Below are 27,838 nucleotides of genomic sequence, written 5' to 3'. Positions count from 1 at the left end.
TAACTGGATATTTTTTAGAACTCCATTTTGAGTTATCTATAGTGTTTTTGAGTTTATATCTTAATATAGCTTTTTAGTAGTTGTTTTATGTATTACATTATATATACATTACTTAACATGGTTTACTGGTGTTGTCATCTTGTTCAAGTGAAGTATTGAAACCTTACTTCCCTTTATCCTTCCCTGTTTCTAATGTAATTGTCTTAATACATTTAGAACCACATCAATGTTATAAACTTTGCTTCAACCATCAAACACAATTCAGAGAACTCAAGAGAAGGAAAGCTAACTGTACATGCACACGTTTGTTTACACATATATTTGTGCCCTTTCATCCTTCCTGATGTTCTAAGACTTCTTCTTTTATCACTCCCTTTCTATTTGGAGAACTTCTTTTAGCCATTCTTTTAGGGTAGGTCTGCTGGTGACAAATTCTCCTAGTTTCCCTTCATCTGAGAATATCCAAATTTCCCCTTCACTCCTAAAATATCCTAAAGGATATTTTATTTTCACTGGGTATAAGTTTCTAGGTTAACAGTTCTTTTATTTCAAAATCTGAGAAAAATCATTCCACTCCCCTATAGCTTCCATGGTTTCTGATAAGAACTCTGCTGTCATTCAAATTGTTTTTCCCCTTTAGGTAAGGTGTCATTTTTCTTTAGTTGTTTCAAATTTTTTCTTTTTATTTAGTTTTCATAAGTTTAATTATATATGTTTTAAATGGATTTCTTCATGTTTATTCTGTTTGGGGTTCATTTGCTTCTTGAATCTATATGGATTTCTTATCAAACTTGGGAAGTTTCTGGATATTTTTCATCAAGTGCTTTCTCAGCTACATCCTCCTTCTCATCTTCTTCTGGGACTTCAATGACACAATGTCAGATCTTTTGTTATAATCCCACAGGCCCCATCAATTTTTTCAGTCTATTTTCTCTGTTGTACAAATCAAGTACTTTGTATTATCCTTTCTTTTTTTCCCCCTCTTAGTTATTTATATTTTTCTGTTCTAGAATTTCCATTTCGTTCTTTCTTGTAGTTTCTATGTTCTGGCAAGGTTCCCCATCTGTATATTCGTTGAGGCCATATTTTCCTTGAATTTATCCATATTTTCATTTTATTATTTGGACACATTAATAACAGCTACTGTGAACTCTGTGACAACTAAATCCAATATCTGAGCCCAATAGACTCAATTTCTATTGAGTGTCTTTTCCCTTGAGTATAAATTACTGTTTATAAGTTCATATTTTTATAATTATAATAGGGCTATAATTTCCTATTTATTTGCATGTCTTGTAATTTGGGTTGAAAACTGGATATTGTGAATAATATGTTGTAGAAACAGAAACTACAAGAAAGAACCAAATGGAAATTTTCATTCTGTTATGTTCTGAAGATTTGTTGTTGGTGTTGTTATGAAGGAATTTGGGGATGGGGGGGCCTCAAAATGCAAATTTCATATTTCCTATGTTGTGCATACAACAGTTGACATATCTACTTAGTTCTTTTGGCTTCTAGCAGCTGCTTTTTTAGCCTAGCCTCAGAGCATCTTACCTGCATTTACATAGGTTAGTCACTGGTCAAAGGCTTGGACAGATTTTGGGGGTTCATATCCTCTATAGTGTTTTTGCTTCTGGGATTTTCCTTTTAAATTTCCAGCTGCTCTCCACTGCCAAACCCTGTCTTCTGACACTTCAGCTGCCACCCAAGCTGGACATGAATTGAGGAATGTATTCAGGCAAAAAAAGCAGCAAATTTGCACATCTTACTCCAGTGCATTTCTGTCATTTGAAGATAGACTCCACACTGGATTCTGCCAGCTATTTTTGCTAGGTCCCCTTGAGTCTCCCCTTTGCATGTGTAATTTAGTAGTCATCCAAAGATTTGGGTTGAGTTTGTCCAAATTTTGGTTTCACCCCTTATACCACTCTCTCTTCCAGGATTTCTGCTCTTAAATTTCCAGCATTTTTACCAGCCTTGAACTCTGTCCTCTGCTGTTTTGAGTGAGTAAGGCTGTGGTTTTCTGCATTTGGAACTGGGGGATAGGGTGGGGCTGGAAAATGGGGTGGGGAAGGAAAACCTTCAGACAGAAAGACCACAAAAATCACAATTCTTACCCACTGCAGCTAAAGTCTTTCATGGGTAAATTCTCCTCTGCTTTCTGCCTGCTTTTGTTTACTTTCCAGGGCCTTCAAATATTGTTTTTTGTTTGTATTTTGCTCAGATTTTATAGGTGTTAATTGTGGCATAACTGGCCTGACAAATTAACTTGAAATCTGGAACCAAGACTCATATATACACTGTATACATTTAAGAGAACATTTATAAGAAAATCCTTCCCCCATTTTTTTGTGGTCACAAGGATTTGGATAATCTAAATGTCTTTAGACATTTAAATGATATAGAATTAGAAAGGATGAAATAAACTGATATGATGTTCAGAGATGATATGAGTATAATATATGTAGAAAATAAAAGAATACAGATAAATTATTAGCGTTAGTAAAGTGAGGTTATTCAGCTAAATTATTAGAGTTAGTAAGTGAGGTTATTTAGCAAGGGTGCTGCTCCATGGTCCACACACAAAAATTGGTTATATTTCTATATACAAGCAAGCAGAAAATGAAATTTCTAAAGATCCCATTTGCAAGACATTTAAGAAAGAAACAGTAAATGCCTAGGAATAAATCTAACAAAAGATGTGCAAGAAGAACTTTGCACATAAATGTATAAAACATATTGACAGCAATTAATGAAATGGAGCACACAGACCACAGATTTGGAAGCCTCAGTATTACAAATGTATCAATTCGCACCAAACTGATCCAGCATAAGAAAATCCCATCAGGATGTTCAGGGAACTTGACAATCATGGAAATGCAAAGGTCCAACAACAGTCCTTCTGGAGATGAAAAACGTGTGGGACTTGCTGTATCACATACTAAGACTTATTAGAAACCTACTGTAGTTAAAACAGTGAGGTACTGCTGTGAAGATAGATGTACAGACCAAGGAATGGATTAGGGTGCCCAGAAACTAACTCGCATTTATATAGAAAAATATGGAAAGATAGAGAGTAACAGGAAAAATTTTTTTTTCAATGAACAGCTTTGTATTAATTGGATATCTAGATGGAAATACAATTAAACTTGGCTCCTATTCTAACCACACAGAAAAATCAGTTGCACATGGGTTGTAGAACTATGAAAAGCAAAATACTAACACGTCCAGAAGATAAGTTAGTAAGATATCTTCATAATTTTGGGGTAGGAATGATTCTTTAAATAGGCACATACAGCATTAACCATGAAAAATCGATAAACCAGGCTACATTAAACTTCTGTTCGTCAATAAACACCCATTAAGAGAGTGAAAAAGCAAACCACAGAATGGGAGAAGATACATGCAGTACATACAACCAAAAGGGATTATGTGTATGTATATATATATATATATATATATATATATAAAAACTACAAAAATCAACAAAGAAAAGACAATCCATTAGAAAAAATGGGCAAGAGACTTCAACAGGCACTTAATCGAAGAGGATTTTCAAGCAGTCAGTAAGACCCATGAAAAGGTCAATCCCATTAGTAATCAGGGAAATGAAAAGTTAAACCAAAGGACATAACATAACACATATACTGGAACTGGGAGACAATGCCACAAGATAGCAAAAGATATGGAATAAAGTGAATTCTCATGTGGATTAAGTGAACACTCATTTCCCTGGTGAAGGGAGTATAAATTGAAAAATTTGTAAACAGTCTGGCATGAACTATTAAAGTTGAGGATATACATACTTTATGACCAGTTTTCTCCTAGTTATATTCCCAAAGGAAGCATGTGCACATGCACAAGAGGCACTTGCAAGATTGTTCACAGCAGCATTGTTTGTAGGAACCACAAACTAATCATTAGGCAGTTCACATCCTGTTTCTCTTCCTTCTGGGTACACGGTAGGCTTGTACGGGAGGTATATATGGCAATGAGACTTGTTTTGGCCAATTAAATGGGGCAAAGAGGACATGTGTCGCTTCCAGGGTGAAGCTTTTGGTGCCAGGGTGTGATCTGTCTTGTTCCCTTTTCTCGCCTAGTGATTATGGAAGCATGTATTGCAATGGAGTTTCATTAGCTTGAGTACCTTGGTGACTAGGAACAGTCCCTGCCAACCTACAGCAATAGTAAAAAATTATCTTTAGTGGGGTTAAGCCATTAATATTTTGGGTTTTTATTTCCTGTAGCATGATCCAGCCCATTCTGATTGATATATAACTCAAATGTACATCAACAGTTGAATCAATCAATAAACTGTGGTTTCTTCACAGAATGGGATATATTTCTACAGAAATAAAAATGAATGAAATTCAGCTGCATTCAACACATGGATGAATCCCATAAATCTCATGTTGAGTGGAAGAAGCCAGACACATGGAAATATATACAATTTAGGTATGGATGCTCAACTGGTAAGACTATAAAGAAAAGCAAGGAAATCATGTCATGAAAGTTAGGATGGTGGTAACTTTGCGAAGTCAAGAGAAGAAAGTTCGGAGGTGACATAAAAGAGGCTTCTGGGTGTTGACAGCCTTCTCTTAGTCTAGGTGGCGTGTACACAGGTACTGGCCTTGTGATAAACCATTAGGCTTAACATTTTTACTTTTCTGTATGGGTGTGTGTTTTGTTTACTTTTCTGATGTGTTCAATTAAAAGTGATTTTTTAAAAAAGATTACAAGGGCTTCCCTGGTGGTGCAATGGTTGAGAGTCCGCCTGCCGATGCAGGGGACACAGGTTCATGCCCCGGTCCGGGAAGATCCCACATGCCGCGGAGCGGCTGGGCCCGTGAGCCATGGCCACTGGGCCTGCGCGTCCGGAGCCTGTGCTCCGCAACTGGAGAGACCACAACAGTGAGAGGCCCGCGTACCGCAACAACAAAAAAAGATTACTAGTCGCTGTAACAACAAACCAAGGGTATAATGGCTCAAAAAGATATTTATTTTTCATTCACGTGAAATTCAAAACAGATGTTCCTAATTGGTGGGTGGCTCTCCTCTAAGTGATGTTCAGGCTCCTTCCACCTTTTGGCTCCGTCATCTTCAATGTGTAGCTTTCAAGGTCATATGCTCAAAGGCCAAAGTGGAAATAACATGGGGGACTGTGCATAGGAAAATTTAAGGACCCAAGTCACAGAAGTAGCACACCTTAGTTCCACTACCATCCAATTGGCTAGATTCAATCACATGGCCACACTTAAGAATAAGGGAAGCTGGGAAAGAGTACAGCTAATTTCCCAGGAAGAAGAAAATGGGTGTGAGGAACAGCTGGGAAGTCTCTGCCACAGCATGCATATACCAAAACCACCATCTATTTTGCCAAAGATACACAGGTGTCCAGGGGCACAAGACAAACACTTTGTGGGGTACAAGAGGAGCAGAAGTATGAATCAGGAATAAAGTAAACAAACAAAATAACAAAGAACAGGAGAGGGGCCTTTCTGAGCCAGTCCTAATACAGTGCCATGAACATAGAGGATTAACTCAATTCTCAGCATCAATCTATGTACCAACAACAGTGAGAGAAAAGTCAAGTAGCAATGGTGACAGCAGTGCCATCTGAACCAGACTAAAGTTGACCTTAGATTTGCAGCTGTTCATCCTCCCTTGGCTCCTGTCTGTTCTCTAAGCCTCACTCCCTGGACTTTCCATTAGTTCTCTGAGTAACTTATTGACACCCTTCCAATAATTTTTCTTCTTAACCATCTTATTAAAGTCAAATTTGTACAGAGCAGATTTATTTTACCTACTGAACTTCCAGAATATGCTGAACTTTCGCCCCTACAGCAGGCACCCTATTTTGTCCCTGGCTTCAGTGGGACGCTGCTGCAGAAAGCTCAGCGCTTAGACCTGCCTCCAGCAATAACAGCCAAGCGGCAGGAAGATGACCCTTACCTCCCAAATCTCCAATGAGTGCATCTAGTCGGGGGCACTTATTTTGTACTCAGAACCCTAGCAGCAAGGATTTTAATTTCTCCAGATGGCAAAGAATTTGAGGCAACCAGGCCAATATATAAGTTTACTATGGTGGATGCACATTATGAAGTACTTCACAGCCGGCAGAAGCAACAACCTAGATGTATGAGCAGCTACATGGAATATACTGGCTATCTACCTATTTTCTTTTGGCTCCTACACTGTCCTATCTCCCTCTGCAACACACCTCCCTCTCAGCCCCCACGTACACACACTCTGGAGTTGTGTTGTTGCAGCTGTGACTCTGCAAAGTGTATTTCCCAGAATCCACTGGCAGGTGGTTCCATTAGGTTCTGCCAAAGGGATGCCATAGAGGGAAACTGAAAATGAAACATGGGGGGAGAGTCTTCATTCCTGTTTTCCAGTTGCTGTCACAGTATTTCAGCTGCAGACAGCTGTCTCTGGCTACTAGCTTCTTTTGCACTCAGCAGCAGCTTTGCTACACTTCTGAGACACCAGCAGCAGATCAGCTCCCCGCTTGGCAGTCAGAGAACAGTCAGACCTTGCTCTCTCACCCTCAAGGCCACTTTCTTCCTCAGAAGTCCAAGCACCAGGTATGTGGAGAGAGCCTCCCCACAAAGATCTGAGTACTGACCAGTCAAAAGTGGCCCCTTTTCTGAGCTCCTAGTTTCTGGTAATTATTTCCCTTCTTCCGTTTCGTTTTCCCAGGCCTTAGGTCATTATCTGATTTCTCCAGTTCTTAATTTTTAATTACATCAAGCATCTTCTTTTGTCTCAGCCTCTATCACTTGTAATCAATTCTCTGCATTAAATGCCCTCTATTTGAAACACTTAGTATGGTTTCTGCTTTCCTGAGTGGGCCCTGATTGATAACATAGATGGATATTAAAAACACAGTTGAGTGATGGAAAAAAAGAAGACAAGATTTGTTGACAATACGCTATAAATAAAGCACATGCATGAGAACAATTCACATTTTACAAGAATACTTGCACAAGTAAGATGTTAAATAAGGGTGCTAGATATACCTACACAGAATTTACTCTAAGGTAATAAAGCTGATCCAGGGCCCACCAACCTTCCTATTGTACATGAAGTTAGAAATGCAAGCTTCATTGACGGGAACTTTTAGGAATAGAGAGCACTTCTCCCTGAAAGGAAAGGAAGCAGTGCTGTTCCCTCCATCCTAAATCAAGCAAGGAGGGCTCCGACAGAACCCCTTATAGTCATTTCATGTTCCCAGGAGAGGGAGAGACCTTATATTCATTCAGCATTACATTCTCTAGCAAGACACTTGCTACACTCAGAACTTACAGACCCAGCTCCATATGGCCACTGGAGTGGAGCCTGGGGCAGAGGCTTCTTGGGAGAAAGTAACCTGAATCACTTGTGAGGGTTTGGAGCCAGAGAGAGAGATATGGAGAGGTCAGAGTCAGGCTAGCTGAGACAGGGCAAGGGGAGTCAGCTGCTGGCTGGGCTGCACTTCTGCTGTTTGGCAGGACAAATATGCATGAGTTTCCTGGGAGCTCCCAGAAAGGTAACCACTCCTACGGTATTTGTTGGGAACCTCTCCCAGGAGGGCTGCCCGCCAGGGTGAGGGACTTCAGCACCAGGACGCTGTGCATACACTGTCAGTGTCAGGAGCTTAGGAGCTGAGGGGGTGTGTGGGCTGAGTGTCATAAGGAGGGAACCCAAACCAGTTAGTGCGCAAGTCCCAAGGCGGGAACTCCAAAGAACCCCAATACCTCACACGCTGAGCCAACATTTAAATGCCTGTCTTAGTAGAACACACTGATGAAGCTAAACTAAATCAAAGTTTAGCCTTTTTGCCTCTAACATGCCTTCCTCCAATCCCAATCCTAGAAGTGATAGAGGAGGTAAAGAATGAGTGAAAGAAAGAGACCATGAAGGTTTCCCCACCCCACTGAGCTGGAGGGAGAAGAGCTTTGAATTGGATGAGTCGCTGACAGGCCACTGAGATGTGGGAAGGGGCAGGGGAGTCAAACATATTTAAAATAGTAATATTTCAGATTGGTCTCAGCCATGTTATAGGGAATAATGGAACATATTTACACCAGAGTACTAACAATGTGGAAGGACCCTTGAAGTAAGGCCAAAAAGATAGGGGCTGTGGCTACCTGTGAGACTCCTGAGAAGGGTAATAGTAAGTAGGGTGTCTCTGCTTAATCGAAACACATCATCTTGTGACCATGAGGATCAAGAGATCAAGAGAATCACACAGACCTAACTGCTAACATCCTTGAATTCCTGAACCAATGCCAACAACCATCAACCATCAGGTTTCTAGTTTTACAAGAAGAAAAATCTAATTTGTTTGAGATATTCTTTAGGGGGATTTCCTTTTTTTTTTTTTTTTTTTTGGTCACAATCAAAATGTAACTGATAAAATCAGTACCTCAACTTCCTCATGTGAGCATTTTTTTCCCCAGTTAGGAGTCCAATTCATAGGACTGGGGTAAGTGTTGACTGACATCTGGTAAGCTAATTAAATGTCTGAAGCACCCTGAAGGAAACAAAAAGGGTTTTGTGATCAAGATAAGGTGGACAGGATGGCCAGGGAAGATAGATTAGCCAGGGCATATCATGCTAAACATTAATGCAACAGAGGTTATTCCTTGTTCAAAGAAACGTGGCTATTCTTGGTCAAGCAATTCTCCTCTAAGCAGGGACTTAAATATCCAGACTCCTTCTATGCTCTGACTCCATCTTCAAAACACGTGCTTCAAGGTCACCCTGGAGGGCAGAGGAGGAGGTGGAGAATATGGAGAAGGCTCGTCCACTCTTTAACTGTCTTGGTCTGGTAGTGAAACAACACTTCTACTCACTTTCCACAGGGGAGGACTATGCACACAGCCCCACCTTGATGCTAGGAGCTGGGAAATGTAATTTAACTGTGTGTCCAGGAAAGGACATTTTGGTGAGCATCTAGCCCATTTTTTCCACAGAAGAAAAGGTGATGCTGGTGTGAAGATCTGGAAGATGAAAATGAACTCACCAGGGAAAAGTATCCTGAGAAGATGGAGTGGCAAATGTAATGACCCAGAAGTAGAAATGGCTTGAAACACTTGAGGAATGGAAGAAAGCCTGTGCGGCTGCAGTTTCGTGTGGAAGCAGTGGGTTAAGGTGCAGTTGGAGAGGGAGGCCTGGGCAAGATCACAAAGGGCCTGGGAAGGAGTTTGCCTTTTGTTCTCAGAGCACTGTGAATCCACTGAAGGATTTTCAGCAGAGAAGTGACATATCTGACTTACATTTTAATAAGCTCACTTGGCTGAGTGGAAAATGAATTGCTCTGGGGACAGGAGTGGAAGTAACTGGACCAGTAAGGTGGTTACTGCAATAGTCGAATGTCCTAGAACCAGGTGGCCAGCCTGGGAAGTCACCAGGGATGGAGGACGATGTAATTAGAGGTCTCTGTGAGAATCTGTAAAGGGCTTCGTGCAACTACGTAAGTGGTTGAGTGACTGGAGCCGAGCTGTGTCTGCCAAGACCACGTTGCTTCTTTGGGAGCTGTGCTCCCTTAGAACAGTGTTACAGGAACAAAAGCTGGAGTACCCCGATGACTGCAGGGGCAATAAGCCTCTAAAAGGGATGCTGAGGAAGCATGAGCACAGACTGCTATCCAAACCCAACTTTATTCTTACCTCTCACCACCCCTCCAAACCTTTTTCATTTAGAGAAAATCTGCAGCAAGCCTGTGACTTTTCAGCTCATTCTTAGTTCATAGATGTCTTAGAATCAGTTTAAGATACAAAACCAATCTCAAATGATTGCAATGTCTAATCCTACATTACAACAAATAATCTGCACCTATTGTAGATTTATTAACTATTTTCGCCTCCCAGCTCTGTCCCACTTAAGTCAAGGAGCCTGAACTGGGGAAGGGAGGAATGATTTGGATGCTCTCTGCTCTTCTCACCTCCTCTCCACCTAAGAGCTGCTGACTGCACTGGGTCCAACTGCAGAGAAGGAAGGGGATAAAACAGTTCTTGCTTGACTGGATATTTCTGTGCCCCATGGGTCTGCTCGATATTTAAAGGGAGCATCATGCTGTCCCTTTTCTGCAGTCCCCTTTACCTTGGTGGATGCAGCTTTATTCTGGGTGGTTTCCTGAGACTCCCTCCTCAGCCCACATGGCACACTCCTAGCTTCTTTGTGCTGAGGTCTCCTTGCCTCTTCAAATGGTCCTACCAGACAGGACTCAAGACCAGCTGACGCTTCCCTCTCCTGCAAGGTGCAAAGGATACACTCATGCATGGCTTACCATGGCAAATTCTGGGAACACAGTCCAATGCAAAAGCAGCAGCACTCCCCTGGCTCCACCCCTGAAACAGTTAATGAATCTGTTTGCCCTCCACATTTCCAGGGCAGGAGTCAGATTCCAGGTTCACCATTTCTTGGCTTTAGGAATAAATACCTCAAGCTTCCCAAATGCTCCCAGTGGAATCTCCAATTACACTCTTTCCCACTCCTGTTTACCTCTTACTATGACTGCACTCTTTCTTTCTGTTCTCCAATCGTTCCTTAAACTGATCTCATTGTTCCTTAAACAGCTGGCATGCTGTTATTTCTTAAAGAAATAGATATTGTTCTCTCTTCAGTCTAGGCTCTCAACATTAGACACTGAAGCCCAGGCATGGACTTGAAGAACAGCTTGTCCTGAAGCTGATGATGGAGCAGGGGGGACCCAGACTCAGGAAAGTCCTGCTTTCAGAATTGACAGAAACGCAGATGGAGGATTGGCTAAGTTAGGGGGAGCCGGGGGCCTGAGACCCAGAAAGATGTTTATATAGGTGGCTGGAGCCAGAACAGGCAAAGAAAGAATCCAGATTTTGAGTAAGGGAGGAAAACAAAAAAGGGACGAAGGCAGATCCCAGCTGTCCTGCTGAGCATGATAATAAAGCAGGGAAAATTGATCAAGATCTAGGAATATAAATAACACTTGGGAAACAGAGATATGGAGCGATAAAAAGGTGATGTATGTCCTACAGTGAGACAGATGCTCTGCTACTCCAAAACATCCCTTAGACTTTATGGCTTGCCTCCCTGTTATCCCAGGAGATTCCTATCCCGTGGAGCTGCCACAACAGCTGTCTCCCCAACAATCCCCAGTGAATCCCCCCAAGCTGGAGAGGACTGTCAGGGTATTTTGTCTTGGCTGCCTGGCAGCCAGCTCCACTCACCAGCCTCACATCACCCCCAAGATGCAAGTCTCTCTAGTAGGCTGTGTGAACCCTCTGTCCCTTCGAAATTCACGCTATTCCACCTCTCCTACTCTTTGCAGATCTCCTGGATCTACCCCCTTCTTCAAGAGGTTGGCACCTGTTCCACGCTTATGTCTACCATCATATTGGAGAACTTCAAAGTCCACGCAGAACCTCTCTCAATTACCTGAGGCCTCCATGCATTAACCAATCTGGCAACCTCCCTTGCACACCTCTCAGGCACTCACCCCTATAACTACACCCTAAACTTAGCCATTGCCTGGACCTGCTCTGCTTCCAATATGAATTATTCAGGCATTTTAGTTTCTGACCACAGTCTCCCATCCTTCTAGGTTACTTGTTCAGTGACCCCCAATGCAACAACCTACTCCTGTCTTTTTTTTTTTTCCCCTCCCTCGCACACATTGGCTTTTTATTTTAAAATGGGAACTCTGGACTCCAGGCTTTCTGTGTTCTGAAATCATGCTCAGTGATTACAAACTGTGCAGCTACCCGGAAGGGAGGGATGGAGGGAGAAAGGAAGGAAGGAAGAAAAAAGGCAGTACAATTGTTTGTTTACACTGGCAGCCACCCTCAAAGCACAGGTGTATTAAGACCAGACCTGAAGAACAGTGGCTCTGCCAGAAGGAACAAGGGGCTTATGGTACACAGTGCTTCATTCATTGTAGGTTTGTTTCCTTTAGACGGTCACATCCACCACCTTCCATGATAGATACAGGTCAAGGTCACACATTAAAATCTGCCCAAGCTGGCTTTTTGCTGAATCTTGAGAGTCCCTGTTTAAACTGACTCCCTTAGGAAGGTGTCCACCAACCCTCTTCGTGCTAGCAGGATGCGGGCAGTGCCATCTGGGGCACACTAACTGAAGTAAATACCTGAGCCCAGAAAGCAGGGCAGGACAACTGGCAGGTGCCATTCAGGCTTCACTTCATCCTTCCCTAGTTTCTGTGAGAGGAAAGATTGTTTCTTAATGTGAAAGAAAACAAGATCCTGTGGTTCGTGGTGTAAAGGAGATGCCGTGGGAAGAGCCATCACCCGGACTGGGTGAAGAATGCATGAATGTGCTGGCCACTGACTGTCCAACCACCGGCTCCAGTTCTTGGATGGAAGCATTACTTAGTTGCTGGATACTTGGAAACCTCTGAAGCAGGAGAGGAGCTTTAACTTTCCTGACTCCTGGGATCTGTTGCACAGTTCGAAGGAGCGCTGACTCAGAGATCAGAGCCCGTTTCTTCCTGAGAAAAGGGTTCTTACTGGGCTCTTTGGTTTGCTCTTCAACCAAGTGGCTAATGAGACAGGACGCTTCCGTCTGGCTGACCACTGGAAGCAACACCATCCCAAGATGCAGCACATTAAATTTCTGTACGGCTGGAAAGTACTGTTCACTCATCTGCGTTTTTTCAACTACTACAATCCCTTGAAGTTTACAGGAGTTTCTAACTTGAACAAGTCTCTTTCTGTAGCCATTTCCTGCCACCAAATCAGCTTCGGTGATATAAAGAATGCAGGATCTGCTAGACAAGTAAAAATCTACCAGTGTCAGGCCATCCTCAAAAACGAGTTTTAATTTTTCCTTGCATTCCCTGTGCCAGCTGCAACCCGCGCCATTTCTCATTGGCCACAATGTGCCCAAACGGCATGTGCATGGGGCCTGTGCCATCAGGGGTGTTCCCTTCCATCGGCTGCCTGGATCTGTGGCGCTCCACTTCCGGGTTCTCTCCTGCATGCTCTCCCCTACTCCTGTCTTTACTCCACTCACCTGTTCTACCAAATTCCATGGTCCAGCATAGCAATCACTTACGAACGGTCTGAAATTCCTTTGCTTGTTTATTTCAACTGCATGGCAAGTTTCCAACTCTGGATGATCCCTCAGTACTCACTTTTTTCCACAGCTACACCTAGATTCCTGAGTACGCAGAGATAACCACAGCACTGGGCTGATCGGGCTCACTATAAACTCGTGAATAATACCACTATAAATTCAAACCCCAGGCCCTCAATATTATGCAGCAATCCTCTCCCCGCTGCGATCTGACCTCTCTCTCATCTTAATAGACCTTTCAATAGCATCTGACAGCCGAAAACCTCCCCACTCCTTCCACATTAAGAAATCCATTCTCCTGGTTTTACTCTTCCATCTCTGGCCCCACCTTCTCCTCTTGTCCCCTTTATGGGTTCATTTTCCTTTACTCATCCATTAAATGCTCCTGAGAGCTCTAATCCAAGCTACTTTCTCTTCTCGTTATCTTACTTTGGATATCTTATCTATTCCTATGACTTGAATTACCTCCTCTGGCTGCTGAGTTTCTGTCCCACTTCCAAATGAACATCTAGGTACCAAAAAGCCAACCTTTTGAAAGGCATCACCAGCCCAACCAGTTGCTCAAGCCAGAAACCCAAGACTTGCTTCAGATTCCTTTCTCTCACCAAGCCACAATGTCCCACCAGTTCTACTCACTGAAGTTCTCCCAACCGCCTCCACCTATTCCACCGTCACTAGTCGACAGTGCCCTCATCATGTGCCCAAACCTGGGTTCCTGCAGCACCCCTGCTTCTCATTGGTCTCACTCAACTGGACCCTGTCATCCTTATCACCTCCTTAGATGGATCTCAAGTGACCAGCTTGGGAATACAAAGGTAAATATAAGTTGAGAAGACTGCAGCCTAATGTACAAAGCAATTGCCACACTGTATTTATTTAAATGCTGAAATTGCACTCTTCACGTAGCGCTTTGAGAGTGCAGATGAAGAAGTTAGTTCTGCTTTGGGAGTAATGGAGTAGGAAACAACTAGGCTGTTTGGAAGGATGAGTAAGACTGCCAATCAGATGAGTATACAGCAGAGAGAAGCACATGCAAAGGTACTGAGCAGCTCTCCACCATGGAAGGATACAGCCAAGCCAGGAAGAAAGCCTTCCCCAGGAACCAAATTCATCTGGCACCTTTATCTTGGGCTTTCCAGCCTCCAGAACTCTTTGCTTTCAAAGAACTACATTACCGTACAGTATGCCTCTCTCTCATAATTGGAGAAACTGCATATCAGCCTATCATCACAGACTCAGCATAGGTGCCACTTCCGCTAAGAAGCATTCACAAGCCTCTCTTATGTGTTCCCACGGCATTATTTATTTTCTTTATTAAAGCACATAGGAAAGAACTATATGGTCAGTGTCTATGTGGGTCTAAATTACTACTGTATCTCCAGCACTTTAACAAAGTTCCTGCCACAGAGTTAATGTTCAATAAATATCTGTAGAATGAATTAAAAAAAAAAAAAAAAAAAGGTACTGAGCAGTATCTGCTGGATGGTTCATAGCCCAGCCTCCAAACATGCCCTCTGGCCTACACAGCCTGCCTCAAAACACCCACCTTACTGGAGGCACCCAACTGGCCCAGAGCCCTGGAACCTGTGTCCCAGTGGTCACTCTCAGTTCTTATTCTTTGAAATAGGTAAAACAGGCTATATCTTTATACCTGGGCCCATGGCAGATGCCTTCTGGAGGAGGCCAAGGACGTATCATCCCAGTTCATCCTCTCCTAGCACTAGCCTTCCCTGCCCATAGCTTTCCTAGGACATGCTGATTTGGGCCCACTATAAGGCAGAAACAACAGACAGACCCTTCTGCCAATGAACAGCCCAATCTCCACCCCAAATAGCATCAATCAGTTGTGATTTATGAAGAGACCCAGTCCCTGCACCACCCCCCACTCCAAGAAGAGCTCACAATCTGTCAAGAATCTCTAAAAATCCTACAAAATAAGCCTACTGAAAGGCCTATCTTGAGCTCTCCCAGAGTCTTCCTCAGTCAACAAATCCATTCTTTACTCTTCAACCCCTAACCCTGCCTGGAAAAGGTCTTTAGAGAATAGTAATGCTCGCAACACACATCAGCCACAGCTACAGTTTACTGTGCACCTCCTGTGCACCCAGCCCTAGCTACAGATTTCCTCATTAACCCACACCACACCACAATCCTATGAGACAAGAATCCTACCATTTTCCAAATGAGTAATATGACATTCAAAGATTAAAAGACTCTCAGCAATCAGGGGCAGGCCTACCTGATTCCAAAATTTGTGCCCTCAGCCCGACACACACCAGGGCCCTGTGGGACAACAGGAGTAGTTTGGGCCATACAGCTCCAAAGATGGAGATGAGTATCAGGGGCAAGAAGCACTCAGTACAGGGACAATCAAACCATCCTGACCTAGAAGCCCAGACTGATGTGCTCAGCCAGGATGTTGGCGGGCTACCAGCTGCCCCAGAGCCAAGAAGCAATGCCTGCCCCCGGCCTCCAAGGCCTGGGCAGAGACCACAGCTGCAGAAGCTATGGGTAAAGCAGAAGGAGCTGGCGCGCAAACAGGAAATGCAGAATAGAGGAGAACAGGGGGGCTAGGACAGAAAGCCCACGTGGCTCCTGAGAGATGCAAAGGGGCCAAACCCAGAGACGCCTAGAATTCCAAATCCTGTCGTTTCCATGACACTGAAGGCATCCATAATTCCCAGATACTCCTGCGTTCTCACAATAAACTCCTTATTCTTTAGCTAGCCCAAATGACTTTATGCTTCCTGGAACCAAGAAGCCTCCATTAGAGCAGGGCTGGGCCAGGGGTTTCATTACATTTTGTTCTTGGGATGGAGTAAGGGTGTTAACAGGCCCCGGGTCACAGCCTGGCTGGATACAGTCTTCAGAGTACTGAGCCTGGAGTTCAAGACTTGCCTCCCCTTTCAAGGGGGGTCCAGAGGTCACCTGCGCTTGTAGAGACAAGGCTGGAGCTTCAGGCCTGAGAGTTGAGCCTCGGGCCCAACCCGAGGAGGCCCAGTCTTTTGAAAGTCAAACAAGAAAAAGTGGCTGTTGGTCAGGTCCTAGGGACAGAAAAGACCCAGTGAGCTCTAAATCCTCACCCCCAACTCCTCAAACCACCTCTGTCCACATCCCGTCCCTGCTCAGAAAGCTTCCCAGGGCTCTCCCACGAGCCATGCCTTCAAGAAGCAAACGTCCGTGTCTGATTATGACCTCCGTCCTGAACACCACTATTACCCTGAAGAGCCACACACGTGACAAAAATATGGACAGACTTCTTGGGGCCCTCACCTTGGAGATGATCTTGAAGCCCAGTTTGGTGACAGCACCCAGAAAGGTCCGAACATTTTCAAAGCGGCTGCTGACCTCAGCCACTTTCAGGAGACCCCTGAAAAGGATGGAAAGTTCTGGGTAAATGAGCAGACACACGCATGTGCACATATACATGCATCTGTTTCCTGGGGACTCCTACCCTGGCTTCAGCACTCGATTTGCCTCCTCTAGGAAGTCTCTGATGTTGGTTCCCATCAGTGAAAGGCAGAACACAGCCACATCTACAGATTCATCCTCCAGAGGCACCTACGGAGAGTGAGAGTATTGTATGAAGCATATGTTATGGGGAGGAGAAAGCCTGCACTGAGTGCTAGGTGTGCCGGGAAGAGAGGGCATGTTAGAGATTAGCACATGGAGTTTGGGCCTAGGGCATAGGCAAGATATGTGGAAGGAGTGGGGTTTACCTGGGCCATGTCACACACAGTGACCCGGGGGTCCAGAGAGGCCAAGTCGAAGCAGTGCACAGGGTTCCGGATACTTGAAGCCAGGCGGCAGTCCCCACAGCCAAAGTCAGCCACCACCAAGGACGCAGGCCTGGAAGTGGACCGGAGGAATAGCTCACTGGTCTGGTCTGAGCCCGTGACAGACACACCTCGCTTCTCACAATGACCAACTCCCACTCACCGCTGGTGAAGATCCCTGGCAATGCGGTCCACTGGCTGCAGTGGCCACTTCTTGACTTGGCTCTGGAAGCCACGGTGGTAGAGGAGAAAGGCCTCAGGGTCTTCCTGGAAGAGGCGCTGCGCAGCACTGCTGGGCCCTGAGTACAGCTGTTCATTGAGGTAGCGGAACCGGGCACCATCCAGCCGCTGGGCCATGCGGGCTCGCAGAGCCCCCGCCCGGGCTCCATGGCTGTGTGGACTGGGGGCAGGAGGCACCTCTGTCTCCTCTGCGGCGGCTGTGGCTGGGGCCTGCTCTGGTGGCTGAGGAAGCCGAAACTTGTTCTTCTGTCTACGCTTGTTCTTCTGCCGGTTCCGCCACTGCTTGCGACTCAAGGTATGCGGAGGGTTGGAGCAAGGGGTCTCAGGACTTGGCTTGGTGGAGTCATTTGCAGCACTAGAATTCCAAGCTTTGGAACCTGCAGGGAGTGAGATGGGAAGGCATATTTGGGGCAATATCCCCTGAATTCAGAGGCTTAGCAAGAGACTAAACCTGAGACAGAGGTTGTGGCCTAGATGAAAATACTTCTTATTCCCTAACCCTAAACCTAGTGGTGGCAGATAACCTCTGTCATATGTAGCATCAGCTGATACCCCCTCCCTGTCCCACATGCACTAATACCAGTTTGGTCAACATTGTCCAGGGGCTGGGCAGGATTTGAAGGGTCCTGTTTCTGGCATTTCCTCTTTCTTTTCTCTTCTTCAGCAAAGACATTGCCAAGAAGAGCCCCTTTGTGGCACTTTTTCCTTTCCACTTCCTCTTCCTTGGAGTCACTGCTAAGTGGGCCCTGTTTTTGACGTTTCTTCTTCCTTTTCTTCTCTACTTCAGGAGAAGCGCTGGCAAACAAGACCTTTTTTGGGCGTTTCTTCTTTCTTTCCACCACCTCCTCCTCGTCCTCCTCGTCACTGCCAGGCAGACTGGGGGGCTGCTGGGGAAGAGATGCTGCCTCCAAGGCCCGTAATGTGGCCAAGAGCTGGCGGTGCTTGGAGCCCTGGGGGAAAACAAGGGATGAGAGCAGGGGTGAAGAGAATGGATGGGGCCTGGAGAATAAGAAAGGAGAGATGGGGACCTCATTCAGACGCTGGTTAGAGGCATCTGGATTATTCCCAATCAACTTAACTTGTCATGAAGACTGCCAGACCCTGAAGAACTTTCAACTCGCCATCCCAAGGAGGGCAAAGAAATCATCCACCCCACTTTCTTCATTGTGCAGATGAGGTAATGGGGTTCCCCAGAGAAATGTGATAAGGTCACAAGCTACAAGATCAAGGCCAGGGACCAGGAGCTCCAACCCTCAGTCTCAGGCTTCTACCTCTAACTAATACCTTTTTATAAAAGTTAGGAAGGTTTCTGAAAACAAGAGTAACAGGATCACACGTGTGTGTATTAAAGATGCCTCCTTTAATAGTTGTAGTGTAGAAAACAAACTGAAAAGGACAAGCTGTAGACAGAGGCCAGTGGCACGGACTACAACAATGGGTTGAGGGGTTGAAGAGGAGGGAATAAAGCAGACAGATTCCATGTTGGAGGCTGACCGAAGGGTAGAAAGAGCCTGAGCAAGTGCAGCAGCCCTCACATCGGCAAAAGCTTAAAGAAGGTCTGCCGTCTGGGAGGCCATTCTAGGTTGAAATCCTACTGCGCAGTCCTAAGCCAGGCATTTTATCTTAGAGTTCCCCTCAGCACCACCTTCCTTTGAAAGGCAGTACTGACAACCCTTCATCATCGTTCACTCTTGTTCTCTCTAGTCTCCACACAGCACCCAATGACCTTTTCAAAATGCAAATCTGAAAAAATCATTCCTCTGTTAAAACACTCCACTGGCTTCTCTGTATCTTTACTGTATGCAAAGCTTCTACTCTAGCTCTCCAATTTCTACGGCACCCCCTCTCACTGTCTCCCTTCCAACTACTCAGATTATTTCGGTGTAGGCGTGCGACCCTAGCAGAATATGCTCTCTCACACCAGGGTCTCTGCACGTGCTTTTCCTTCCAAGAAACCCTCTTTGCTTCACTAACTTCTACTCACCAAGTCTCTCTCAGTTCCAACGTCACTTTCTTTTGGAAGTCCGGGATTTTCGGGTGGCTTCAGGCGCCCCCCTCCCCCTAATACACATGCGGCGCGCCCCAGCTCTGGGATCCAGCGGGGTCCGTTTCGACTGCCCCCGCACGTCCACTCACCTTGATTTGCGAGTCGGCCGTGGTCCGAGGCCGTAAGGTTACAGACCCGAGGTCGGCGACTACTGGGGCCTCCTCGGCCCACTCCGGCTCCTCGAACATGGGGCTGGGGAGAGCGAGGTCGCGCGGTCCACCAGCCTCTCCACGTGCCCAGCTCGTCTCCAGGAATCAAAGCGCTCAGAGGCTCCAGAACAGGGCCGGAAACCAAAGAGTGAAAGCTAAGGCGGCTAGAGCAGCCGGCGCAGCGCCGAAAACCATCGAGTTTAGACACTGGTAGGCTAGAAGGTCAAGGAAGGCGGGCTGGAGGGCGGGGGAAGGAGCCCCGCGCCAGCCAGAGAGGGCCAGGGGCGGGGCCGGGCAGCGGGCGCGGCCGGACGGGAGTTCCCCGCAGAAGGCTCCTCCAGCCCGAGTCCCGGTGAGTGTGGGAGCACCCGTGCCCCCTCCCCAAGTCTCGACCTCTACCAGGCGGTCACCCCTCACTCCGCCTACTCCGTTCCGAGTGGGGAACGAGGGCCATCCCCGGGAAGGACCTCCGATCCCCTCCCCCAGGGTATAGGACGCCTAAACTCCCCCCTCCCCCCAGCTCTGTCCGCTGGCAGGGTCTCCGTGCTTGCTCTCTGACATCCCTTCGGTAGGTACTACCCCTTAATCACCCCCTACTTCGCCCGACCCGCCTTTCCCTCGCGCCCAAGGGACACAGTACGGGACTATCCCGCTGCCCCTAACCCCTTCACAGACCTCCGGTAGACGGGGACTCAGTGCCCAGACCCCCACCCCAACACAAACACTTCTCTCCTTTAAGGGACAAAGCTTGGGGCTCACCCCCCTACCCTGGATCCTTCTACAGTCCCCACGTTTTCCCAATCGAGGGGACTCAGCGCCGGGACGCTGCTATGGACGACATTTTCACTCAATGCCGGGAGGGTAATGCGGTTGCCGTCCGCCTGTGGCTGGACAACACGGAGAACGACCTCAACCAGGGGTGAGCTGAGGTGGCTGGTGGGGGAGAGGAAGGGTAAAGACATGCTCCTCTCCGCGATGTGGGGTGCTCATGCGGGCTTCTGACTTTCCTATCCAGTGTGATAAGGGCTAAGCACAGCCAGTCAGCGGGGCCGAGGGTCTCCACACAGAAAGCTGTTGTTTGAGCTGAATCTGGACTGAATAAGAATTTCACAGGCAGAGGCTGCAGAGAACTTTTCTAGCCTCAGTAAACTGCATGGGCAAAAGCTGGGGGCAAGACACAGATTTCCAGGGGGCCTGGAAATTGTCCGGAGTTCCATATGGCTAGAGGATAGAAAACCTCTGTGGGCTTCTGTGGGCTGAAGCACTGGGTACAAGCAGAGAAAGACAGGAGATAAGATTGGAAAGGTCTGCAAAGGTCAGCCAGATCATGCAAGAATATTTAGGCTATAATAATGTATGTATTCCAAGAACAAGGGTTTAAAAGCCATGTAATGATATGAGACTGTCCATTTGTTGTCATCTTGGATGCTTTGTGAAGAGCAGGTGGTGATGTGAAGAGAGGCACCAGAAGTGGTGATAGCTTGGACTGGAATTGGGGCAGGTAAAAAAGAAAAAAATGATCAAATTCCTGAAATCTTTAGGATAAAGAATTGGTGAGACTTGGTGTGGGAAGTGAGGAATGTCAAAGATGATGACCAGGGTTCTGGCTTGGGCACTTGGGTAGATGGTGGTTCCTTTTACTGACATGGACAAGACTGACTGAAGGGTGATGAGTTCCACTCTGGACATGTTAAAGTGACAGTACAGTGAAGTGGAAATGTTGAGTAGGCTGTTGGATTTCAGGAGAGAGATCTGACTTGGAGACAGATTGGGGAGATATTAGCAAGTAGGTGGCAGTTGAAGAGGTGGGTGTGAAACAGAGGGGATGAGAAACCTACAAGACCAAAAAGGAGCAACTGGAGGTTGAAGGAGAAACAGGAAAATATGCTAGTAAGGCTTGGAGAAGTGAATGTTTCAACAAAAGGGGAGTGGTCAATGGTACTATAGGGTGATGAGAGGTCAAAGAACTTGAGCACTTTAACCACTGAATTTACAATTAATATTTGATGATCTCTGTGAGGGCTGTTTCAGAGGAAAACAGGTGAACAAACCAGACTATACTTGGTTCCTTCATTTAAAGAACTATACTGAACTTCTGTGCTGGGTGCTAGAGGTCCAGAATCAGACATAATGCTTGCCTTCAAGGCAGAAGCCCTGTGACAGGTTGAATGGGAGGTAGAGAATATGAATGTAGACAACTTCTTTAAGGGTGGCTGAGACAGGAGGACAAGAAAAGCAGTATTGATGTTGATTCAGGATGGTGGATTTTAATTTTATTTTAAAATTTTAGTTTTTGAGGTTGGGAGAATTTATGTTTTAGGTTTGAGAGGTAAGGATCACCTTGTCATCTTCATCCAGGCTTTACAGGTTTCCATTAGGCTCTATGCTATTTCTCCATAATTCGCAGTCACTCCTTCCATTTTTCATATAATTCTTCAAAGGGTGCTCTGATAAAGACAGCGAGCGCAGTTAGTATTTTGTTGGTGGGGTATTAACAGGTCAGGTGAGGTTGTCCAGTGAGCCTGGCATCTAGGAAGACTCAGCTGCCAAAAGCTGAAGGTGTGGCATTAGTGAAACTGGTGCTGGTTTGAGTGGATAGGCTTTGGGGGCCCAACTGGCTATATGCTGGATATGAAGTGAGGGTGAACTTCCTGCTGGCCTCTTCGGGACTAAAGTTCAGGTTCTGAGCTGACCGGCAGCCTGACAGTGGGCAGAACCCTTGTGCCCATACTTTTGCTCTCAGGCTGTGGCCTGCTCTGGGGCTACAGACTGCCAGAGGCTGATAAGCTGGGGCACAAATTAAAGAGCTGGGATGCAAAACTGACCGATAAGCAGGGGGTGGTGATTGCTTTAGGAAGAGGGAGGGGAATACCCACCTCCCAGGAAAGGTTTTGGCTATCTTTGCAAGCAGATGAGGCAGCTGTGGAGGGAAATCTAAATTAAAGGCCACACCCACCACCCACATTGGCTGTGGGGACATCTGGGTGGCCCGCCGTGGCGGCTCCAGGCCCCGCCCGCCCTGAGCCCGCACACGGGAAGTGACCGCAGCACTAAGGCATCCTGAGGCTGCCGGCCCAGACCACGGACTGCCCCCCTGCTCCGCCCCTTGGATCTGCAGCCCAGGACTGGAGGGAATTTCCTTTTATGGCCCCAGGCTGTCAGGCTGGCCTAGCTTCCACCCAGTTGTTTTTGTCGTTTTTGTTTTTTGTACATTTCTTTTACTTTATAAAATACAAGTTCTTGGGAAAAGAAAAAAGTCAGGTATATAGCTTTCTTTCTAAAGAAGCCATTCTCATTTTCTTGCTTTCTGTGCCCAGGATTGCTTGAGGAATACTGTCTTATGTGGTAGTATCTACTTCATCATGAATGACTTATCAAAAGCATTTCTCCTTTTCATTATAAACCCTTCTAAACCATCATTTTAATTCCATTCCCTTTTTAGATCTTAATTTCAGTATCAGAACCAATCAGTAAGCTTGCTTCCTCTCCCACAAGCTGTGGCTTTCCTTCTCAAAGCTACCCCTCCTTGCCATTAACATGCACTGAACAGCTGCCGTCACTCCTTTCTCTCAAGAAGCTTACAGTCTAATAGACAAGACAGCCCACTAACAGATTTTTACAATCCAGTGTGACAAGTACTGTAGTAGGGGGATGTGCCAGATGCAGTGGAAAACAGAAAGGACCAACAGATGTTGCAAAAGGGGTGCAAAGGAAACCAGATGAAGAATGTTACCACTTAATGAGATAGGGCATGCCAGGGAAGAAAGGCTAGTGGGAGATGGTGATGAAGACAATGAATCCTATGGATCTGTTGGGATTTCAGGTAGTGGTTGGTTGGGTTTGAAGCTCAGGGGAAGGTCTGAATTGGACAGCTTTGGGAGTTGCTGGCATGAATGAGAATCAAAGTCCTAGAGGTAATTTCTCAGGGAGAGTATGCAGAGTGACAATCAGTTTTTTTTGTATCAAAGCCTTTGCCCCCATCCCACCTCCAGATCAATGACCATTGCCCCTTCCTCAAAGGGACGATCATGGCTTCTCCCCCTTGCACTGGGCCTGCCGAGAAGGCCGATCTGCTGTGGTCGAGATGCTGATCATGCGCGGGGCACGAATCAATGTGATGAACCGTGGGGATGACACCCCTCTGCACCTGGCAGCCAGTCATGGGCACCGTGATATTGTACAGAAGGTATGTATGAACCCCTGCCTCTGTCTTCTACTTGACGTACCTGCCGGGAAGTCAGCCACAGGCACTATAACATACCGTAGAAAGGATGTATACTCTTCTCCCTCCTTGCATGCCTCAACACACATCTCTCATTTGGAACTGACTGTACCTTCTGCCTCTTTCTGTTTGGCCATGGGGACCAGCTGCTGCAGTACAAAGCTGACATCAATGCAGTAAATGAGCATGGGAATGTGCCCCTGCACTATGCCTGTTTTTGGGGCCAAGATCAGGTGGCAGAGGTAAGTATTCAGGCCCTGAGTTCTGGGATGGGTGGGAAGCAAAGTCTGAGCTTGAGTGGGAGATTCTAGAACCCTCAACCCATCCTATGAGTACTGCCCAGTACTCACGACATTCACAGGGTTTGTACTGCATCTGCATTCACAGTTGGTTGTGACTGCCCTCATCATAGCCACCTTTTAATTCCAGGACCTAGTGGCTAATGGAGCCCTTGTCAGCATCTGTAACAAGTATGGAGAGATGCCGGTGGACAAAGCCAAGGCACCCTTGAGAGAGCTTCTCCGAGGTCTGTCCCCACCCACAGCTCATGTTTTACCGTGTTTCAGCCTATCTCCTCCCACCACACAACAGCTGAGGCCAAGACTGTTTGTCTTTCTTCCCTAGAGCGGGCAGAGAAGATGGGCCAGAATCTGAACCGTATTCCATACAAGGACACATTCTGGAAGGGGACTACCCGCACTCGGCCCCGTGAGTCAGTTGTGACGGGAGGGGTGGTGATAGAGAATAATCCTGGGCTCCTGGGGCTGGGTGAGAGGGAGGCTGGTTAGAGGGAAGTACCTGACCTGCCCGTACTCTCAGGAAATGGGACTCTGAACAAACACTCCGGCATTGACTTCAAACAGCTCAACTTTCTGGCGAAGCTCAATGAGAATCACTCTGGAGAGGTGACCCCTGCCCTTGCCCTCCCACCCCCGCACACATTACCTGCTCTGCACTCGTTTTAAGTTTTTCCTCCAGTTAGTGGGCAGGAAAGCAGTGGCCTTAGTTAAAGCCTTCTAACCCATATCTGTCCCTCAGCTATGGAAGGGCCGCTGGCAGGGGAATGACATCGTCGTGAAGATGCTGAAGGTTCGAGACTGGAGTACAAGGAAGAGTAGGGACTTCAACGAGGAGTGTCCCCGGCTCAGGTGCGGCAAGGCCTAAACTGGAAGCCTTGGTTCCAAGGAACCCTGCCCAGCACCCAGAGGGAGATCTTTGATGCTGGGTCTCAGCCAGGGGCATTCTCTCCCTCTTCCAGGATCTTCTCCCATCCGAATGTGCTCCCAGTGCTTGGTGCCTGTCAGTCTCCACCTGCTCCTCACCCCACCCTCATCACACACTGGATGCCATATGGATCCCTGTACAATGTGCTACATGAAGGCACCAGTAAGTAGGGGATGCCAAATCTTGTTGTGGTGGGGGAGGGAAGGGGAGAGAAGTGTAAGACTCTCCAAAACTATTTAACTCTTGCCTCCTCTTTTAGATTTCGTTGTGGACCAGAGCCAGGCTGTGAAGTTTGCACTGGACATGGCAAGGGGCATGGCCTTCCTACACACACTAGAGCCCCTCATCCCACGACATGCACTCAACAGTCGTAGTGTAATGGTGAGCTCACAACTTCACTCCTGGCCCAGGCCCCAGAAGCCCGTTGCCTATCTAGAATAGGACTTACCTCCTTCCACACAACTATCTTCTCTTCCTCAGATTGATGAGGACATGACTGCTCGAATCAGTATGGCCGACGTCAAGTTCTCCTTCCAGTGCCCCGGACGCATGTATGCGCCTGCCTGGGTGGCCCCTGAAGGTGAGTGAGTGCATTATGTTGGGAGGCAGAGAAGGGGCAGCTCAGCAGTAATGGAAGGGAGCAGACAGGATAGGCAGCTGGAACAGTTAAGTCCTGTCCCTCCAGCTCTGCAAAAGAAGCCTGAAGACACAAACAGACGCTCAGCAGATATGTGGAGTTTTGCAGTGCTTCTGTGGGAACTGGTGACACGGGAGGTACCCTTTGCTGACCTCTCCAACATGGAAATTGGAATGAAGGTGAGAGCATAACTGGATATACTTGTGTTGGGGGAATGGTGGTGGTAGTGACAATAATTGTAGTGGGACTGGGCTCTTCTTACATTTGTTCAAATATACAGAATCCTGTCCTGAGGGCTAGAGGCCGCTTCCCACATGAGACTCAAGTTCTGAGACCCACGTTGTTTTCCCTTGTGCTTGCAGGTGGCATTGGAAGGCCTTCGGCCTACCATCCCACCAGGCATTTCCCCCCACGTATGTAAACTCATGAAGATCTGCATGAATGAAGACCCTGCTAAGCGGCCCAAGTTTGACATGATTGTGCCTATCCTGGAGAAGATGCAGGACAAGTAGGGCTGGGAAGTCCTTGTCTAAACTCCAGAGGTCTCAGGACACGGTTAGGGGAGTGCACCTCCCCAAAGCAGCAGGCCTCTGGTTGCCTCCCCTGCCTCTAGTCATGGTACTACCCCAGCCATGGGGCCCATCCCCTGCCCCCATCCCTACCACTGTGGCCCAAAAAGGGAATGGGCTTAAAGCTTTGTCACTTGCCACACGGTGTCTCCCAGCATGGGAGGGATCAGCCCTGCCTGTCACAATAAAGTTTATTATGAAAACAGGCTGGTGTGGGGACAAGGGGATGGACAAGTACATTTAGATTGGGTGGCTCAGGTGAAGTAGTGCGGCTTCTTCACATTGATGCCATACTCGCTGAGGGCAGGGGTCAAGTCCTCCATGGTTAGAGTGTACTTGCGGTCCTGAGGGAAGAGGGAAGAGCACCAACTGAACACAGGAATTCCAGATTTCAGTCCCAGATGGGTGACCCTGAGTAGGTCTTTCACCTCCCCTAGGGCTTAGTTTCCCTCAAAGGGGTTTCAGGATAATTTAAGCCTCTGCTGCTGTAGGAGGTAATAACTGACTCAATGAGCCTCCCCTCACACCTTGCTCTTGCTTCGGGAACTGCCAGAGGCTGTGCCCTTCATTTTGCAGTGCTGTAGGGCATCGTTGGCAATATCTGAGATGAATTTCTGGGCAGCTAGGGAGATGAGCCGAATTCTAGAGAGAAAAAGATGGTATGAGAAGGAGGTGGACAACAAACTCCACACAAGCACCCAAGGCTCTAACCTGCCCGGAGTTTACTCACATGCGTGGGTCCGAGGCCTCAAAGCCAGCACGGTTCAAGTAGTAACCAGTCACTGCATCGGGGATCTGAGAAATCAATTAGACGACTGTCAGTGTTAGCCCTGTGTACTGTGGGGCTGAGAGTGGGAGGGTAAGGGAAATGGAGGGCAAGCCTGGCTACCAGGAAGCTCCTCGCTTGGGTGGGCAGAAGGGATAAATCACAAGAGCTAGCAGGGGAGTAAACGCAAGAGGACGCTGCAAATACAGGTGGCGTGGCAGAAGCTGACGTGACAGCGGGCCAGCAGCCTGTTCAGGCGGGAAGCCCACCGTAGGCGTGTAATCCTCCAGCTGCATCAGGAAGTCCACCAGAGGCGTGCTGGACACCACCGGCTTCACGTCTCCGTTGGCCGCGCTTGGCAGCACGTAAACCCCGTTAGACATGGCCCCCTCCGGGGGCGCCGCGCCGCCTGCCGTCACCGGAGCTGGAGGAGAACCAGCAAACTGAGACATGGAGGTGGGAGGCGCGGGGGCCCAGCTAGGTCTGCCTTAACCCTCTGCCCTCACCCGCCGCTGGGGTCAGCCCAAGGCGCGGCCCTCGCCCTCACCCGTCCCGGCCCTCACCCGCCCCGCGCCTATCGGCCGGCTCCCCGGCACGCGCCGCCACGGCTCCCGTGCCCCCTGCCACGGCTCCAGCCCCAGGCCCCCCAGCTGTCCCCGCGGGGCTGGCCTTGTTCTCCGCAGCGACGCCGGCGGGCAGCGCGGCGGGGCCCGAGACTGCGGGTGCCGGGCCCGAGGCCGAGGCGGCGGAAGCCGGCGCCGCCTCGGGGTCCGCGCCGGAGCCGCTGCAGCTCATCGGGCCGGTGGGAGAGGCGGCGAACAGAGCCGCTTCCGCTTCCGTTCACGTTACGCACGCACCAGGGTTGACGTCACACGCCTTGCGACTCGCCCCTCCCACGCCACGTTCGCTCCTCCCTTAGGCCGCTCGCCTCTTTTCGCGGCCGCTCGCCTCTTTTCGCGGCCCCTCCGGCGGCTAGATGACAAAGGCCGATGAACGGAGACAAAGTGTTGCAGAACCGCGATAGCGCGAACGTTTCTCCTCCCACCCCGCGGTTCTCCTAGGCGGATCCGCTGGGATGCGAACGCTTGAATGTCGAGGAGTCTCTTCCGTAGGTCTGGGAGCCCTCACCCAGCCTGACGCCCGAAAACC

The 27,838-nt window shown here is 47.6% G+C and overlaps 3 protein-coding genes and 1 pseudogene across 6 annotated transcripts; 1 reads left to right on the top strand and 3 right to left on the bottom strand.

Annotated features, from left to right (window-relative positions):
• Positions 1 to 4,978: 4,978 nt before the first annotated feature.
• On the bottom strand, positions 4,979 to 26,012 carry RRP8 (ribosomal RNA processing 8). 3 transcript variants are annotated; one of them, XM_067038744.1, is made up of 10 exons: positions 25,166 to 26,012; positions 21,612 to 21,718; positions 19,212 to 19,486; positions 17,656 to 18,025; positions 16,999 to 17,452; positions 16,779 to 16,908; positions 16,514 to 16,620; positions 16,333 to 16,429; positions 10,090 to 10,239; positions 4,979 to 5,159 (listed from the first exon to the last, which is right to left on the bottom strand). In XM_067038744.1, exons 3-10 carry the CDS (start codon positions 19,308 to 19,310, stop codon positions 5,121 to 5,123), a joined length of 1,446 nt encoding a protein of 481 aa, XP_066894845.1. In that variant the 5' UTR covers positions 19,311 to 19,486; positions 21,612 to 21,718; positions 25,166 to 26,012; the 3' UTR covers positions 4,979 to 5,120. The 3 variants fall into 3 exon arrangements, with proteins under 3 accessions (XP_066894845.1, XP_066894844.1, XP_058925533.1); XM_067038743.1 differs by lacking the exon at positions 4,979 to 5,159 and having other exon boundaries at positions 9,854 to 10,239; XM_059069550.2 differs by lacking the exons at positions 4,979 to 5,159; positions 10,090 to 10,239; positions 21,612 to 21,718; positions 25,166 to 26,012 and adding an exon at positions 13,908 to 16,103 and having other exon boundaries at positions 19,212 to 19,516.
• LOC136794515 (Fanconi anemia core complex-associated protein 24 pseudogene) lies at positions 10,373 to 13,015 on the bottom strand (annotated as a pseudogene).
• On the top strand, positions 19,492 to 26,126 carry ILK (integrin linked kinase). Of its 2 annotated transcripts, none has more exons than XM_059068243.2 (13): positions 19,492 to 19,839; positions 20,011 to 20,190; positions 23,292 to 23,457; positions 23,640 to 23,735; positions 23,923 to 24,019; positions 24,118 to 24,201; positions 24,313 to 24,398; positions 24,532 to 24,641; positions 24,752 to 24,879; positions 24,977 to 25,098; positions 25,198 to 25,297; positions 25,403 to 25,533; positions 25,717 to 26,126. In XM_059068243.2, exons 2-13 carry the CDS (start codon positions 20,102 to 20,104, stop codon positions 25,864 to 25,866), a joined length of 1,359 nt encoding a protein of 452 aa, XP_058924226.1. In that variant the 5' UTR covers positions 19,492 to 19,839; positions 20,011 to 20,101; the 3' UTR covers positions 25,867 to 26,126. The 2 variants fall into 2 exon arrangements, with proteins under 2 accessions (XP_058924226.1, XP_058924225.1); XM_059068242.2 differs by having other exon boundaries at positions 19,495 to 19,623.
• TAF10 (TATA-box binding protein associated factor 10) lies at positions 26,101 to 27,520 on the bottom strand. Its single transcript, XM_059068245.2, has 5 exons — positions 27,253 to 27,520; positions 26,959 to 27,113; positions 26,654 to 26,718; positions 26,451 to 26,565; positions 26,101 to 26,267 (listed from the first exon to the last, which is right to left on the bottom strand). The coding sequence occupies exons 1-5, from the start codon at positions 27,482 to 27,484 to the stop codon at positions 26,178 to 26,180; spliced, it is 657 nt and encodes a 218-aa protein (XP_058924228.1). The 5' UTR covers positions 27,485 to 27,520; the 3' UTR covers positions 26,101 to 26,177.
• Positions 27,521 to 27,838: the final 318 nt, after the last annotated feature.

This window comes from Kogia breviceps, chromosome 7 (assembly GCF_026419965.1).
Source record: "Kogia breviceps isolate mKogBre1 chromosome 7, mKogBre1 haplotype 1, whole genome shotgun sequence".
NCBI classification, from domain to species: Eukaryota; Metazoa; Chordata; class Mammalia; order Artiodactyla; family Physeteridae; genus Kogia; species Kogia breviceps.
This window is presented reverse-complemented; position numbering and strand designations above follow the sequence as displayed.

Excerpts from the sequence above, each read along its gene's own strand:
- TAF10 (XM_059068245.2), bottom strand. The coding sequence starts at position 27,484 with ATGAGCTGCAGCGGCTCCGGCGCGGACCCCGAGGCGGCGCCGGCTTCC. Across the intron at positions 26,719-26,958 it reads TGGAGGATTACACGCCTACG|ATCCCCGATGCAGTGACTGG; the intron begins GTGGGCTTCCCG and ends TTGATTTCTCAG. Across the intron at positions 26,566-26,653 it reads GAGGCCTCGGACCCACGCAT|AATTCGGCTCATCTCCCTAG; the intron begins GTGAGTAAACTC and ends TTTTCTCTCTAG.
- RRP8 (XM_067038743.1), bottom strand. The coding sequence starts at position 19,310 with ATGTTCGAGGAGCCGGAGTGGGCCGAGGAGGCCCCAGTAGTCGCCGAC. Across the intron at positions 18,026-19,211 it reads CGGCCGACTCGCAAATCAAG|GGCTCCAAGCACCGCCAGCT; the intron begins GTGAGTGGACGT and ends GTTTTCCCCCAG. Across the intron at positions 16,621-16,778 it reads CTGTGTGTGACATGGCCCAG|GTGCCTCTGGAGGATGAATC; the intron begins GTAAACCCCACT and ends CACTCTCCGTAG.
- ILK (XM_059068243.2), top strand. The coding sequence starts at position 20,102 with ATGGACGACATTTTCACTCAATGCCGGGAGGGTAATGCGGTTGCCGTC. Across the intron at positions 23,458-23,639 it reads ACCGTGATATTGTACAGAAG|CTGCTGCAGTACAAAGCTGA; the intron begins GTATGTATGAAC and ends CATGGGGACCAG. Across the intron at positions 23,736-23,922 it reads GCCAAGATCAGGTGGCAGAG|GACCTAGTGGCTAATGGAGC; the intron begins GTAAGTATTCAG and ends TTTTAATTCCAG.